The 15,329-nt window shown below is 46.1% G+C and overlaps 1 protein-coding gene across 10 annotated transcripts in view; it reads left to right on the forward strand.

The window, feature by feature from the left end:
• LOC132384709 (diacylglycerol kinase beta-like) overlaps positions 1-12,055 on the forward strand; it is a 207,430-nt gene extending 195,375 nt beyond the window's left edge. For all 10 annotated transcript variants that reach the window (XM_059956084.1, XM_059956085.1, XM_059956090.1 and 7 more), the window contains 6 exons: positions 1,604-1,668; positions 2,847-2,937; positions 6,068-6,251; positions 8,993-9,113; positions 9,244-9,304; positions 10,217-12,055. In XM_059956084.1, coding sequence (XP_059812067.1) covers positions 1,604-1,668; positions 2,847-2,937; positions 6,068-6,251; positions 8,993-9,113; positions 9,244-9,304; positions 10,217-10,291 — 597 coding nt within the window. In that variant the 3' untranslated portion in view covers positions 10,292-12,055. The remainder of the gene's footprint in view (positions 1-1,603; positions 1,669-2,846; positions 2,938-6,067; positions 6,252-8,992; positions 9,114-9,243; positions 9,305-10,216) is intronic.
• Positions 12,056-15,329: the final 3,274 nt, after the last annotated feature.

The following is a 15,329-nucleotide window of genomic DNA, read 5'->3' on the forward strand; positions in this document are numbered from 1 at the left end:
ATTTTGTCCCTGTCTATCTATACCTCTCAAAACCTTAGGAACCTCTGTTAGGTTTCTCCTCAGCCTTTGCCACTCCAGAGAAAGCAGCCCTAGTTTGTCATACCTTCTAATCCAGGGGGGTAATCTCGTAAACCTCTTCAAAGCCTCAACGTCCTTCCTGTAATGGGGCAGCCAGAACTGAATAGAATATTTCGGGTGCAGCTCAACCAAAATTTTATAAAGCTGCAACATAACTTCCCAACTAATAAAAGCAAGCATATTGAATTATATAGCCACTTTCAGGGACATCAATGTTCCATGGATTGATGCCGGACAAGTTTCATAAATAGGCCAGAGCAGGCAATAAGGGTAGATTCCCACTTCTGTTCCTATACCAGCATCTTGAATGTATTGCCTTTACGACAACCCTAAAGCTTCCCAGTGTTTCGCAAGTGACAAAGGATAGTCTCTGATATTGCCCAGGAAAACATGATGGTCACTTCGCAAACAGCAAAGTCCCTTTAACAGCTGTGAGATCTAACCAGTTCCTGGGTGAGGGCTGAGTGTTGTATTTTGGCCAGAGCCATCACTTATTGCCTTGTCTTCAGCAACACTGGAGCCTTCAACCAGGCTGCAGCTAAATCTTGCAATAGACTTTGAACTTTGAACTTTGAACAAAGTCAAAGTTGAGTTTATTGTCATCTGCACAAGTACGTGTGCACAGGTGTAATGAAAAATTTACTTGCAGCAGGATCACAGGCACATAGGCACACAACATTCACAAGAAAGACAAACATGAATTAATCACAATTTTTACATGGAAAAACACAGAACAGAAAATTCCATTGTAGTGTATAATATTTATATAACAAGGTAGTGATTAGAATTGTGCCATTTGGTTCAAGAACAGAATAGTTGAAGGGAAGTAGATGTTCTTGGACTTGGTGGTGTGGAACTTCAGACTTCTACACTTCCTGTCAGATGGTAGCTATGAGAAGATGGAATGGCCCAAGTGGTGGGGATCTTTGTTAATGGACATTGCTCCTTGAGGCAGCACCTCCTGTAGATACTACCGATGGTGGGGGGATGTGCCTATGATATATTGAGCTGTGTCCACTGCTCTCCACAGTTTCTTACGTTCCTGCACACTCGAACTGCTGTACCACACCATGATGCAACTTCATTTGAAGAAGTTTGCTAGTGTGTTTGGTGACAAGCCAAACCTCCTTGATCTTCTAAAAAAGTAGAGATGTTGGCACAGCTTCCTTATTGATTGCAGCTATGTGCTGGGCCCAGGACAGATCATCCAGCAATTTTAAGCTGCTGACTCTCTCCACCATCAATCACCTCCCTTCCCCTTCCTGAAGTCAACAACCAGCTCTTTAGTATTACTGACGTTTAGCGAGAGGTTGTGGTTGTGGGACCACCCCACCTTTGACCTAGAGATGAGGTTGTTAATACCGAACTAGACTGCTGCATAACAATTGTGACAGGGAAATGGTGGGTGGGTGAGTCTGAGGGGCTGTGATGAATTCACCTTCTTTGTGCTACAGACTTTGTGGTTAAAATGTGGGCTGCGGGCCAATGGTGAGATCTGACTGCAGCATCTTTTCTTTCTTTAAAGGATGCCTCAATTGCTCATCGGTTTCACATAATGAGAGAGAAATATCCAGAAAAGTTCAATAGCAGGTGAGTCCATGAGCAGCTGTATACAGTCTGAGTCCATGGTGTCTGCAATACAGTAAAGACCACAGATGCATCAATAGCCATGGTGATACATGTCAGTGCCACTTCTTGAGCTGTGCAGTGTCAGGGAGAACACGTTCAAAGTTCTCTGGATGTACAGTAAGTGTAACATGCCCAAAGAATGGGTGACTTTGGCCAAAAAGCTCTCCACCCCTAGACCCATTCATCACCACATGGCTTGCTTGTTGAAGGCTTATTTATTTTTATGTTATTTATTTAGCGATACAATGGGAAGTGGGCCCTTCTGGTCCTTCAAGCCGTGTCGCCCCAGCAACCCCCAGAAAAACTGACTAACCCTAACCTAATCACAGGATAATTTACCAGTTCACCTACCTGATACATCTTTGGACAGTGGGTGGAAACCAGAGTCCCTGGGGAAAACCCCTGCGATCCACGGGGAGGACGTACAGAGGCTCCTTACAGATGGTGCCAGAATTGAACTCGGAACTACTGAGTGCCCTGCACTGTAATAGTGTTGCGCTAACTGCTACGGCAACATGGGGGCCTTTATTGATAGTTGTTCTTAATGGATGCCACAGAGGTGCAGCGGGTAGAGTTTATTACCCCACAGCCCCAGATACCTGGGCTTAATCCTGTCTGTGTGGAATTTGCACATTCTCCCTGTGACTGTGTGAGTTTTCCCTCAGGTGCTAAAGGTTCCTCCCACATCCCAAAGACTTACAGATTGGTGGGTTAATTGTCCAATGTAAATTGTTCCCTCGTGTGCGGGAGAATTTGATGGGAATGGATAGCAGGAAAAGATTAGTAGAGAATGTGACCACCCTGTGAGCCAGAAGAAACTCAATGGACCAAAATGAACCCTTGTGTTGAATGGAGAATTGAAATATGACATCAGCGACTTGATGGTTGATTGGTGGGCCATATGACTACCAGGATGAACTAGTAGATCCCTGACTGTTTCTCGCTCAGTATTTAATATGTTCTGACCGTGAACTCAAGATCTGTGAGGTGAGAGATGTAAAGTAATGAGTATTTTACTCTTGTAAGTTAGGCAAGATATGCCACCTCATTTAAAAAGACTACAGCATTACTCCGTGTATTTATTAAAGCTATCCTGCAAACTTGAATTGCTTCCAACCTAACATTTTTTTCTTTGCTAGGATGAAGAATAAGCTATGGTATTTTGAGTTTGCAACCTCAGAAACCGTCTCTGCCACATGCAAGAACCTGCAGGAGGCTCTGGAGATAGATGTGAGTTACTTTGTATCCAGCTCAGCTTAACAAGTGTCGTTGGACTCAAGGAAATATACTTTTAAAATTTATTGGTCCAATGTACTGAAATTCTTTGAAGAAATGACACATGTTGGGCACACAGAGAAATTAGTGGATGTACTAAGATTTTCAGAAGACACTTGGCACCAAAGGTTATGGCAAAAAATAATGGTGTAGGTGGAAGACTGGCTAGAAACAGAGAAGGTATTAAAGGGGTCTTTGATTGCCAAGATGGTTACTGCAACCTCAACTTTCGAGGATTTAGATAAAGGCATAAGGCCTTGTTGCCAAATTTGCTTATGACCTAGAGAGGGGTAGGAAAGTAAGTTGTGACAAGGCTATTAAGAGGCTGCAGAGGGATATAGAAAAGTTAAGTGTGTGGGAAAAGATCTGGCAAATGGAGTATAATGTGGAAAATGTGACATGGTTCATGTTGTCAGGAAAAAATAAAAAGCAAGTATGAGAGTGCTAGTTTCCAAGGAACAGGGATCAGAGTGGCAATGCGTGAATAACAGAAAGCTACTGTGTGGGTTCAGCAAGTAATTAGGAAAGCTAATAACAGAATGTTAGTGTTTACTTGAGGTAATTTGATTATAGAAGTAGGGAGGTTATGCATTGGTTAGACCATACCAGCGATATGTTAATGCACTGGAAGCAGTTCAGAGGTTTACTGGACTAATAATGAAGCAGTTCACATCTAAAGAGCTGAGCAATATGCAGGCCTGGGCTGGTAGTACAACATACAAGATGCTGGAGGAACTCAGCGAGTCAGGCAGCATCAATGGAGGGAAGTGAGCAGCTCAGGATGATGAAGGGCCTCAACCTGAAACATTGGCTTGTTCATTTCGCTGCCTGGCCCACTGAGCTCCTCCAACATTTTGCATGTTGCTCCAGATTTCCAGATTCTGCACTCTCACTTGTATCTGGGCTGGGTGGTGACAAATACCATGCACGGTACACCAGTGCCAGGCAATGATGATATTCAACACAAGAAAATCCAGCTATCACCCCCTGACCTTTAATGGCATTATCATCACTGAATCTCCCACTATCAGTGGTGAATCTGTGGGATTAATTGCCATGGACGGCTGTGCAGGCCAAATCATTGAGTATATTTAAAGCAGAGGTCGATAGGGTCTTGAATAGTGTGTGTGTCAAAGGTTACGGGGAGAAGGCAAAAGAATGGGGTTGAGAGGGAAAATAAATCGGCCATGATAGAATGGCAGAGTGGACTTGATGGGCTGAATGGTCTAATTCTGCTCCTATGCCTTATGATCTTATCAATATCCATTGACCAGAAACTGAACTGGAGTAGCTATGTGGCTACAAAAGCAGGTCAGGGGCTAGGAATCCTGCGGTGAGAAACTCACCTCCTATCTCCACCATCTGCAAGGCTCAAATTAGGAGTGTGATGGAACACTCTTCATTTCCACAATTCAGCACCATTCAGGAGAGAGCAAGTCACTTGAAAAGCACTCCATCCACAACCATTCACTCACTCCACCATCAGCGCACAGTTTGCACCATCCACACGATGCACTGAAGCAACTTACCAAGTCTCCTTAGACATTATCTTCCAAACCCACTGCCTCTACCAGATGGAAGGACAAGCTCGGGGAAAATCACCTCCTAGAAGTTGGCCTCCAAGCCACACGCCATTCTGACTTGGGAATATAGTGTGTATCCATTTCTCCACCAGGTCAAAGTCCTGGAACAAACTCCCCAACAGCACTGTGGAAATACCCACACCTCAAGTGCCACAGTGGTTCAAGAAGGCATCTCTCAACCACCTTCTGAAGGGAAACTGTGGATAGGCAATGAATGCTGGGTCAGCCAGCAAAGCCCATGTCCCTGGAATGAATTAGACAAGCGATACCAGGAATGGGCAGATTATACGATGATCATGCTAGACTTGCATCTGTTAATAGTTTAGTCAAGTGAGAGGGGAATTGATTGAAACTTATATGACCCTGGGGGCGCTTGACAGGATGGGCATGGAGAGGGCTTTTATTCTTGTAGGACAATCTAGAATTAAAGGTCACACTTTTTTAAAAAGTGGTTGCCAACTTCAAGATGCAGATGAGGCAAAATGGTCTCTCTCGAAGAGTCCTGAGTCTTTGGAACTCTCTTCTTTGAAGAATAGTGAATATTTTTGGAAATTTTTAAAGCAGAAGCAGGTAGATTCTTTCAGATCTATGTGACTATCAGATCAGCACTGATCTTAACAATGGTGAAGCAGACTTGAGGGACAAAGTCTTCTGCACTGAATTTGAGGGTACATTCGTAAGTCACATTGCATCTGTCACATTCCTTTATCTATGTAGGAGAAAGTCGTGTCTAAAATGGGCTGGAGTATATTTTTTGGTGAGTGGGATCCATGAACAATCCTCTTACACACAAACAAAAATGTTCAGAGCTTACAAAAAGGTTTTAGACCTTATCTCCAATAATCCATTCAAGAGAACAGAATCATCTTTATTATCACTGTCTTTTATGATATGAAACTTGTTGTTTTGCAGCAACAGTACAGTGCAAAGACATAAAATTGCAAAAATAAGTAGTGCAGTAAAAGGAACAGCAAGGTAGTTTTGGTGTGTTTATTGACAGTTCAGAAATCTGATGGTGGAGGGAAAGAAGCTGTTTCTGAATCATTGAGTGTGGGTCTTCAGGCCCCTGTTCCTCCTCCCCAAGTGGTAGTAACGAGAAGAGGGTACATCCCGGATGGTGACGGTCCTTAATTATGGATACCGCCATCTTGAGGCACCACCTCCTGGAGATGTCCTCGACAGGGGGAAGATTTGGGCCTGTGATGAGCTAGCTGAGTCTACAACCCTCTGCAGCCTCCTGTAATCCTGGGCATTAGAGCTTCATGACTGTGGTTGGGTGTCAGTTAATCTCCTGGACTAGTGTCCCTTGCTTGCTGGGATGGTCAGGCAGCCTCTCACAAGTTTAGGAAAGGAGGCCAATCCCCTGTCCACATACCCACATTGGGCACTGATGTGACCATCCAGTGTCTTGGATTTGGAAGTCTTTTTTCTAACCACCCCCCCCCCCTTAAAGGCAGTGTTCCTTTGGGTGTCCTTAATCATGTTCCTTCTTCCCTTCACAGTGCTGTGGGACCCTTTTGGACCTGAGCAACCTTTCATTGGAGGGGATCGCCATCCTCAACATTCCCAGCATGCATGGGGGCTCAAACCTGTGGGGCGAGAACAAGAAAGGAGAAAGCAAGCCCCTGCCAAACAAAACCTACGCAGCCATAACGGACCCTGAGGCGCTGAAGTCATGTGTGCAAGGTGAGCAAACATGGTGAAAAGAAAGGGAAGTATCCAGCTTTGTCTGGAAGGCTCAATGGATCTTTTGAGGCAAATACCATAGCCTGCTGCCTGGGAATCAGGGACCCAATCTTCAGTTGGTAGTCACAAAGTCATGGAGCACAGAAATAGGCCTTTGGCCCAACTAATCCATGCCAACTAAGATGCCCACCCAAGCTAGCTCCTTTTGCCTACGTTTGGCCCACATCTCTCCAAACCTTTCTTATCCAGGTAATAGTCCAAATATTTTTGACCTTGGATGTTTCCAAGAAAAATCACCATGCAATGTGAGTGGGAGTCTGCGGCTGCCCCCAGACGCCATGTGTTATGGGGTTGAAAGGAGGTGTTGAGAAGATGATGATGGAGAGGTCGCAGTTGGGTAGGAAAGGGCAAAGTTGTGGGGGTGCGGGTCACAAAGTGAACAGAAATTGAAATCTTGGCTGGTGATTGGGACTGGTGTGGAGATCGGGGAAGCAGGGTGGACTACAACACACACACAAAATGCTAGAGGAACTCAGCAAGCCAAGCAGCATCTATGAAAGAGAGTAAACAGTCAACATTTTGGGCAAGACCCCTCATTGGGACTGGTAAAAGGTCTTGGCCCGAAACATTGACCGGTTACTCTCTTCTATAGATGCTGCCTGACCTGCTGAGTTCCTCCAGCACTGTGTGCGTGTGCGCGCTGCTTTGGACTTCCAGCATCTACAGATTTTCTCATGAGGGTGGAATACACTCTAGGAGTGGGTGTGGCAGGGGGGGTGCTAGAGAAAGCCAGAGTGAGAAGAGTTCCCCTTTGGCCACTCGGGACTGAGATGAGGAAAAATTTCTTCATCTAGAAGTAGTGAATCTTTGGAATTCTCTCCCCGAGAGGTTCGGTCACTGAGTGTATTTGTGTATTCAATTCAATTCAGAGATTAATATATTGAATATATAGACTGAGTATTAAGGGAATCAAGGGATATGACAATTGTGTAGAAAAATGGCACCTCCACACTTTTATTGAATGGCCAGACAGCCACAATGGGCTGAATGGCCTCCTCCTGATGCTGTTACCACCTACCAAGTGACTTAGAGAGAAAGTGCCTGGTGTGTGACGGACGAGCAAGGCAGCCTGCCTGTGTGCAGCCACATTGTCTGTAGGCCGGTGATGTGAGTGGATGCCGAATCTCCTGATAGTCAGGCCAGTTATGAGGGAGGTTGGCCAGACCCGGAGAGGAGGGAGCGCCATGCCGCTCCTAAGCAAAGGCTTTGATACTCTTTACCAGGCCACCACAATTTTTTCAGTGCCCCTCTGACAATACTGTGCACCTACAGACTGCGCACATACCGTCTTAGCTCAGAGAGAAGAGTACAGCACAGGAACAAGCCCTTTGGCTCAAGAGGTCTGTGATGAACATGATGCCAAATTAAGCTAATCTGTTCTGCTTGTACGTGATTCATCTCCCTCCATCCACTGTTTATTTATGTGTCTATCTAAAGGTCACTAAGTACTGCAGTTGTATCTGCTTAGACCACCACCCTTGACAGCCTATCACTCCCCGCACATGTCCTTTAAGCTTCCCCCCCCCCCCCATCTTAAATGCATTCCCCTGGCATTTGACATTTCAATAATGGGGGAGAAAATTCTAACTCCCTATTCTATCTGTGCCTCCCATAATCTTATAAATCTCTATCAGGTCTCCCCTCAGCCGCCAACACTCTAAAGAAAACAGCCGAAGCTTGTCAAACCTCTCCTTAGTGCTCATACCATCTAATCCAGGCAGCACCTCCCTAAAGCCTCCACATCCTGTAGTGGGGAAACCAAAACTGTACGTGATACTCTAAGTGTGACCTAACCAAAACTTTACATAGCTGCGGCATGACTTCCCCACCGTTACACTCAGTACGGTGAACAATGAAGGCCAGATATCTGCTTGCATCGCCACTCTCCGGGAGCTGTGGACTGGATAGAGTGTTGAACCAACAGCTATGTGAATCTGAGCAGTGGCTGCAAATGGTAATTGGTAGATTAGCTTGTTCATGACACAAGTACCAAGATGCAATGAAAAACTTTGATGCAGATCATTTCATCTCATTGAGGTAGCACAAGGAAAGGCAACAACAGAATGCAGAGTTTAGTTTTAGGAAAAATGAGGCAAATTGTGAGGGTAGGAGTTCATCTTACCATACTAGGGAACCACTCAATAGTCTTAAAACAGTGGGATGGAAGTTGTCCTTGAGCCTGGTGGTACGTGCACAGGGGAGTTGAGAGAATGTCAGGGGTGGGAGGGGACTTTGATTTTGCTGGCTGCTTTACCGAGACAGTGGGAAGTGTAGATGGAAATGGAGGGGAGGCGGGTTTGGCTGAGCTGTGTCACTCTCGGCCACCTCTTTTTCCAGCTACAGGGTCCCCACTCTCCCTGCTGGTAGGTGCCCTCCCGCGCTGAGACCCCCAGCTACAGCTGTTCCAAGCCCACTGTGTGCGAGGTGAATGCACAAACGCTGCCAGATGTCACGTCGTCCGACCTCACATGACCTGATGTGCAGCGGACCAGATGTCACATGCTCGCTGTGTCATGTGGTCAACCTCCCCCATCAGAAACAGCGCACATTTCCCCCCCCCCCAAATCGCCCACTGCCACAGTGCGCCACCATATCGCCTGCTGCGGCCTATGAGGGCTCCTGCTCGATGCGCAAGAGTGTTCGTTGCGGAGGGGACTCGCTGCTGTGTTTCTCTTTTGCAGAGCTGAGCGACCAGCTGCTGGAAGTGGTCGGACTGGAAGGGGTGATTGAAATGGGGCAGATCTACGCGGGCCTGAAGAGTGCCGGCACGCGACTGGCTCAGTGCACCGAGGTCACCATCAGGTAACAGAGTGCGAGAGGCCTGATTGGGCCGAACCCCACGGGGACAACCCTCTCGCTGAGCTTCCTTCGGTCAGCAGATTCGACGGTGCTGCACCTCACCTAGTTTTGACCATTTTTCCTTCCCCTTCAGGACCAAGCGACTACTGCCGATGCAGATTGATGGAGAGCCCTGGGTCCAGCCTCCATGCACTGTAAGTCACAGCTCCCGCCATCCGACATTGCACTCCCCCCCCCCCCAACCCTGTCTGACTGAGTGACAGCCCCTGTGGTAAGGCAAAGCTCAGCCCATGCCACAGTCGCGCCGATAACACTGCCAGCAGCCTGGCACGGATTGGGTGTGGGCTGACCGACACTACTTCACTCCCTTGCAACTGCTCAGAAATGCCCACCTGGATGGTATGGGTGTCTCTCCAGAGGGGGGGGGGGGGGGGCTTGAACTGACATGTTGCCTCATTGGTGGGAGTGCTGTGACTTTGGGACACCTCCTTACCTTCCACTGCTGTCCCATGTCCCCAGCTACCTTTTGTTTGTGTGGCTGGGAGGAGTCAGTGTATGTACAGAGTGTGAGGGGTTGCAGTCTCTTTTTGAGCCTCCACACTCCTGATCTTTGGTCACCCAGTGTGAAGGGAGGTGGAGATGGGTCGGTTGGGCTGGGGTTGTGGAGACTTTGCTCTTGGGCATTCGCTTTCCCCTCGGGCCCTCAAACCCCATTCGCAGCCAATCAACAGTGAAACTCAGTGGAAGGTCTCCAAAGGTCCCGGTAGCCCAACCCAGCGACGATCGTCAGAGCAGTTCCCCTTTTAGATACTCACACTTCATCAAACCACCACCAGGGGTGATGATCATTTCCAAAGTCCACTATGCTGCACCGAGATGCTTGAGGCCTGGGAATCACATGGGTTCTGTATGGAATGGCTTTGGGTGGTCTCACTCTGGTGAGCACTGAGAAATGACTCACAGTGTGGTTGTTTGTGAGAATGTAGCCAGGAGATGTAAGTCTTTCCAAGCTTTCATGAGCAGTGAGATTGTCAGGTGCAGTGAAATCATTGAATCGCTCATCAAGTTTAACCTGCTAACAGGCTTCTTTTGTGTGACTCTTCCAGATTAAAATAACTCATAAAAACCAGTTGCCAATGCTGATGGGCCCCTCCACAAAGTCATCTGGATCGAAGAAGTGAGCCAGCCGAGGCAGACATTCCCATCAAACTCTTTGGCTCATTGGAACGTTAACCCTTTGGGCTCCATGTTACTCGATTCCAAATATTATTAGACCCTTTGCTTTGTCAGAGCCCCTAGTTTAACTAGTTTAGCACACACCCTTGTAATCTTTCACACCCTCTCCCAGCCACACAATGTGTCCTTTAAGACATGTGTGTGTGTAGTGCCTTTGATCTCTCACACACATTGATCCTGCTGAGATATTACGGCACAGATTTTTTTTGCTCTGACACTACCCTGTGATACTTTGACTGACATTGACAAATATCTGGAGTATATTCTAGGAATGAGCAGTATCTTGCATGCAATTTACAGGTGCTAATTGTACAGTTGTTGAAAGTTTCTATTTAACTGGGAGGCAGTGATACTTCACAAGTACTGCATGTCATCCTAGGAGATCTTACTTTAGCCTTTCCACAACAGAAGATAAACACTGGCCTGACTGCTGAATGCAAAGCTATTTAATCACAACTGGTGACAAGTCAATCGGGAGCGAACACGTAACTCCATCAAGAATTCCGATGGCCGTATTAGAATTTCTTGACACTGTTTATTGCAGACGCCTCACCTGTAATGTTTATATCACACCACACTTAAGCTTCTGCAACCAGGTCTAAATTAAAGCCTTTACTATTTGACAATGTGATGTATTAATGTGATTTTATATATATATATATATATACATATATCTATGAAGAGCTTGCCTGAAGTATGCTGGACGAATGGTATCAAATGCAGGCAGTGAAATCTCAAGTAATTGGCCACATTTAATGCTTTAGATTGAATTCTGTATTCACAGCATGCAAACTATGTGAATTATTCTGTGTGACAAGCAAACACAATGCAATTTGCTCAAATGAATATTTCATAGTGGGAGTGAAGGAGACTTGCCTTGTCAGTGTGATCATTGAGAAATGTCGTGAATCCAGGAGAGTGTAGCTGTGATTTAGTGCGTTGGACTGCACAGGACTGAACAGAAGAATTTGTTTCACTGGTATCCTGACTGCTGGGAATATAATGGAACCATTTGGAGTCTCTGCTTGGTTACAGCTTTGGTTGGTAATAGATTCAATGCAATCAAACGAAACCTAAGTCATTGAAGGGATCCAACCTCCCCTCACCTGAATCATTTTGGGCTCTTAATCCATTCACGAGCACAAGAATAAAAATAAAGGTCTTATAATTTACAACAAGGGTCTGAATTTCTTAACTTTCCTTTCTGCCTGGTTTTCGTTGTTAGCTGTGGCATATATTGAGCAGGTTTTAAATCTTAGATACAAGAAGAAAGGGGAAGTGAAGACAAAAGGAGAAGGCAGGAGAGACGGCAGAATATTGGTCTAGAAATGCAGATGCCAAAAATCTGAAATAAAAACAGACAACACTGGGAAATCTCTGCAGGTCAGGCAGCCTCTGTGGAGAAAGGAACACAGTTAACGTTTCAGGCCGAGGAGCCTTCCACTTGAGACGTTAACTGAATTCCTCCAGATAATTTGGTCCATTGACAGCACCTGGCACCTCCTGAACACCTTAGCATAAGTCTGATTTATTTTCCCCCACCCCCCCACCCCCACAATGGCTAGCTCACTTGCAGGTAAATAGTAGAGGTACAGGTAAGAAGCTTAATGTATTTTTGTATCTGTATATTGAGGTATGTGGATGATGGAGTTGTATAGACATGCACACTTTTAAATATTTTGTAAATATAACAAATAAAAGCTTCAGGTTGCCAATTCACTTGTTATTAATCTTTTTTTTACTAATCCCAGCACCGTTCCCACCCCTATCCCTCTGGTTCTGTACTCGATAGGATTAAGTATTCTATCATTGCAGCCTGTTGAATATTGAAAGTCCTAGATAGCGTGGATGTGGAGAAGACATTTCCTATAGTGGCGGAGTCTGGAACTAGAGGGCACAGTCTCAGAATAGAGGGCCGTCCACTTAGAAACGAAAAGAGGAGGAATTTCTTCAGCCAAAGGGTGGTGAATCCCAAGTCAGTGAGTGTATTTAAAGCAGAGGTGATAGGTTATTTATTTACTTTGCATTACAACGCGGAGTAGGCCCTTCTGGCCTTTCAAGCCACGCTGCCCCTGCAACCCCCAACAAGCCTGATCAACCCCAACTTAACCTGATCATGGGACAATTTACAATGACCGATTAACCTGCCTGGTATGTCTTTGGACGGTGGGAGGAAATCGAAGCACACACAGAAAACCCATGCACTCCATAGGGAGAAAGTACAGGCTCCTTACAGAACTGAGCCAGAATTGAACTCTGAACTCTGCAACACTCTGAGCAGTAATATCGTCACACTAGCAACGCCACTACTGTGGTGCCCAGGTTCTGAATAAGCAAGTGTCAAAGGTTACAGGGGGAAGGCAGGAGAATGGGGTTGAGAGGGAAAACAAATCAGCCATGATCGAATGTCGGAGCAGACTTGATGGGCTGAATGGCCTGATTCTGCTCCTAGGTCTTATCATTTTAGAAACGTAGAAAGCCTACAGCACAATACAAGCCCTTCGGCCCACAAAGCTGTGCAGAACATGTCCCAACCTTAGAACTACCTAGGCTTACCCATAGCCCTCTATTTTTCAAAGCTCAATGTACCTATGCAGGAGTCTCTTGAAAGACCCTATCGTATCCACCTCCATCACCGCCACCAGCAGCCCATTCCACGCGTTCACCACACTCTGCATAAAAAACTTACCCCTGACATCTCCTCTGTACCTACTCCCCAGCACCTTAAAACTGTGTCCTCTTGTGGCAACTATTTCAGCCCTGGGAAAAAGCCTCTGACTATCCACACGATCAATGCCTCTTATCATCTTATACACCTCTATCAGGTCACCTCTCATCCTCTGTCGCTCCAAGGAGAAAAGGCCGAGTTCACTCAACCTATTCTCATAAGGCATGCTCCCCAATCCAGGCAACATCCTTGTAAATCTCCTCTGCACCCTTTCTATGGCTTCCACATCCTTCCTGTAGTGAGGCAACCAGAAATGAGCACAGTACTCCAAGTGGGGTCTGACCAGGATCCTATATAGCTGCAACATTACCTCTCGGACATGCTTTCAGTGGGAAGTGGGCAGGAGAGCATACAGGAGACTGTCCAGTGCTGATGTGCAAAGTTCCTTCCCTGGAGCAGCTGACCCAGACTGGTATGGATTTCTGCAGAGCTGGAGCCCACACTGTGATGCCCACCTCTCCTTGTCACCAGTTGGGCGATGCTCGCAACTTGCCACAGCACCAACTGCACCTTAACAGGTAGAGCAGACCCCTCTTCTTAGAGCAGAGGGGGCTGGGGGGGATCTCAGACAAATGGCTTAAATGTGTACAAGGATGTTTCCACTTCTTCAATGATGCCTCTGAAATCTGAGCTAAGGTATCTTGTTCCTCCACAGAGAGTTGTTGTGGTGCAGAGGATGCGGCAAGTTCAGCAGAAGCGACAAAGGGTAGGACAGATAAAGGGGAACTAGTCGGGCTTTAGGGTAGTGGGGTTGGTTGGGCACCTCATGGGTGGTGGTCTTCACTCTGAGATGGATCTGTGCCCACAATCACATCTTTCCTATAGCTGGCTGACCAGAATTGCACATAGTACTCCAGGTGTAGTCTCACCATTGTCTTGTACAGCTGTAAAATGGCATCCCAACTCCTGTACTCAATGTCTTGTCCCATGAAGGCCAGCATGCATGGACATGTGTGTTTGTGTATGTGTGATGGGAGAGGACATGGTTAATAGCAGGATTTTATTTATTTTGTGATACAGCGCCACCCTAGCAAACCCCGACAACCCCAATTTAACCTTAACCTCATAGAATCATAGTACACTACAGCACAGAAACAGGCCCTTTGGCCCATCTAGGCTGTGCTGAACCACTAATCTGCCTGCACCTGGACCATAGCCCTCCACATCCCTGTCATCCATGTACCTATCCAAATTCCCTAAATGTTGAAATCAAACTCACACCCATCACTTCTGCTGGCAGCTCGTTCCACACTCACACCACCCAGCGAGTGAAAATGTTCTCCCTCATGTTTCCTTTAAACTTTTCACCTTTCACCCTTAACCCATGACCTCTAGTTCTAGCCTCACCCAACCTCAGTGGAAAAAACCTGCTTGCATTTACCCTATCTCTACCCCTCATTATTCTGTATACCTCAATCAAATCTCCTTTCAGACTTCTAAGTTCTAGTGAATAAAGTCCCAACCTATTCAACCTTTCCCTATAACTCAGGTCCAAAAGTCCCAGCAACATCTTTATAAATTTTCTCTGCACTCTTTCAATCTTATTTCCACCTTTCCTGTAGGTAGGTGACCAAAACTGCACATAATACTTCAAATTAGCCTCACCAATGCCTTATACAACTTCAACATAACATCCAAACTCCATTATGACTCTTTTACCTGTGACACCACTTTCAAAGGATTATGGACCCATATTCCCAGATCCCTCTGTTCTACCACACTCCTCAGTGCCCTACCATTCACCATGCAAGACCTACCCTATTTGGTCCTACCAAAGTACAACACCTCACACCTGTCTGCATTAAATTCCATCTGCCAGTTTTCAGCCCATTTTTCCAGCTGGTGCAGTTTCCGCTGCAAGCTCTGAAAGTCTTCCTCGCTGTCCACTACCACCCCAATCTTGGTGTCATCTGCAAACTTGCTGATCCAGTTTACCACTTATCATCCAGATTGCTGATACAGATGGACCCAGGATCAATCCCTCTTGTGTTCCACTAGTCACAGGCCTCCGGTCAGAGAGGCAACCATCTGCTACCCTAACCCTTCTGGCTTCTGGCTTTTCCCACAAAGCCAATGTCTAATCCAATTTACTATCTCATCTTGAATGCCAAGCAACTGAATGTTCTTGACCAACCTCCCTTGCTAAAGTCCATGTAGACAACATCCACTGCCTGGCCTTGATCAAATTTCTTGTAAAACTCTAAGATTGGTTAGACACAAATGACAATGCATAAAGCCATCTTGACTACCCCTAA

Source organism: Hypanus sabinus, chromosome X1, assembly GCF_030144855.1.
Source record: "Hypanus sabinus isolate sHypSab1 chromosome X1, sHypSab1.hap1, whole genome shotgun sequence".
Taxonomy (NCBI): Eukaryota; Metazoa; Chordata; class Chondrichthyes; order Myliobatiformes; family Dasyatidae; genus Hypanus; species Hypanus sabinus.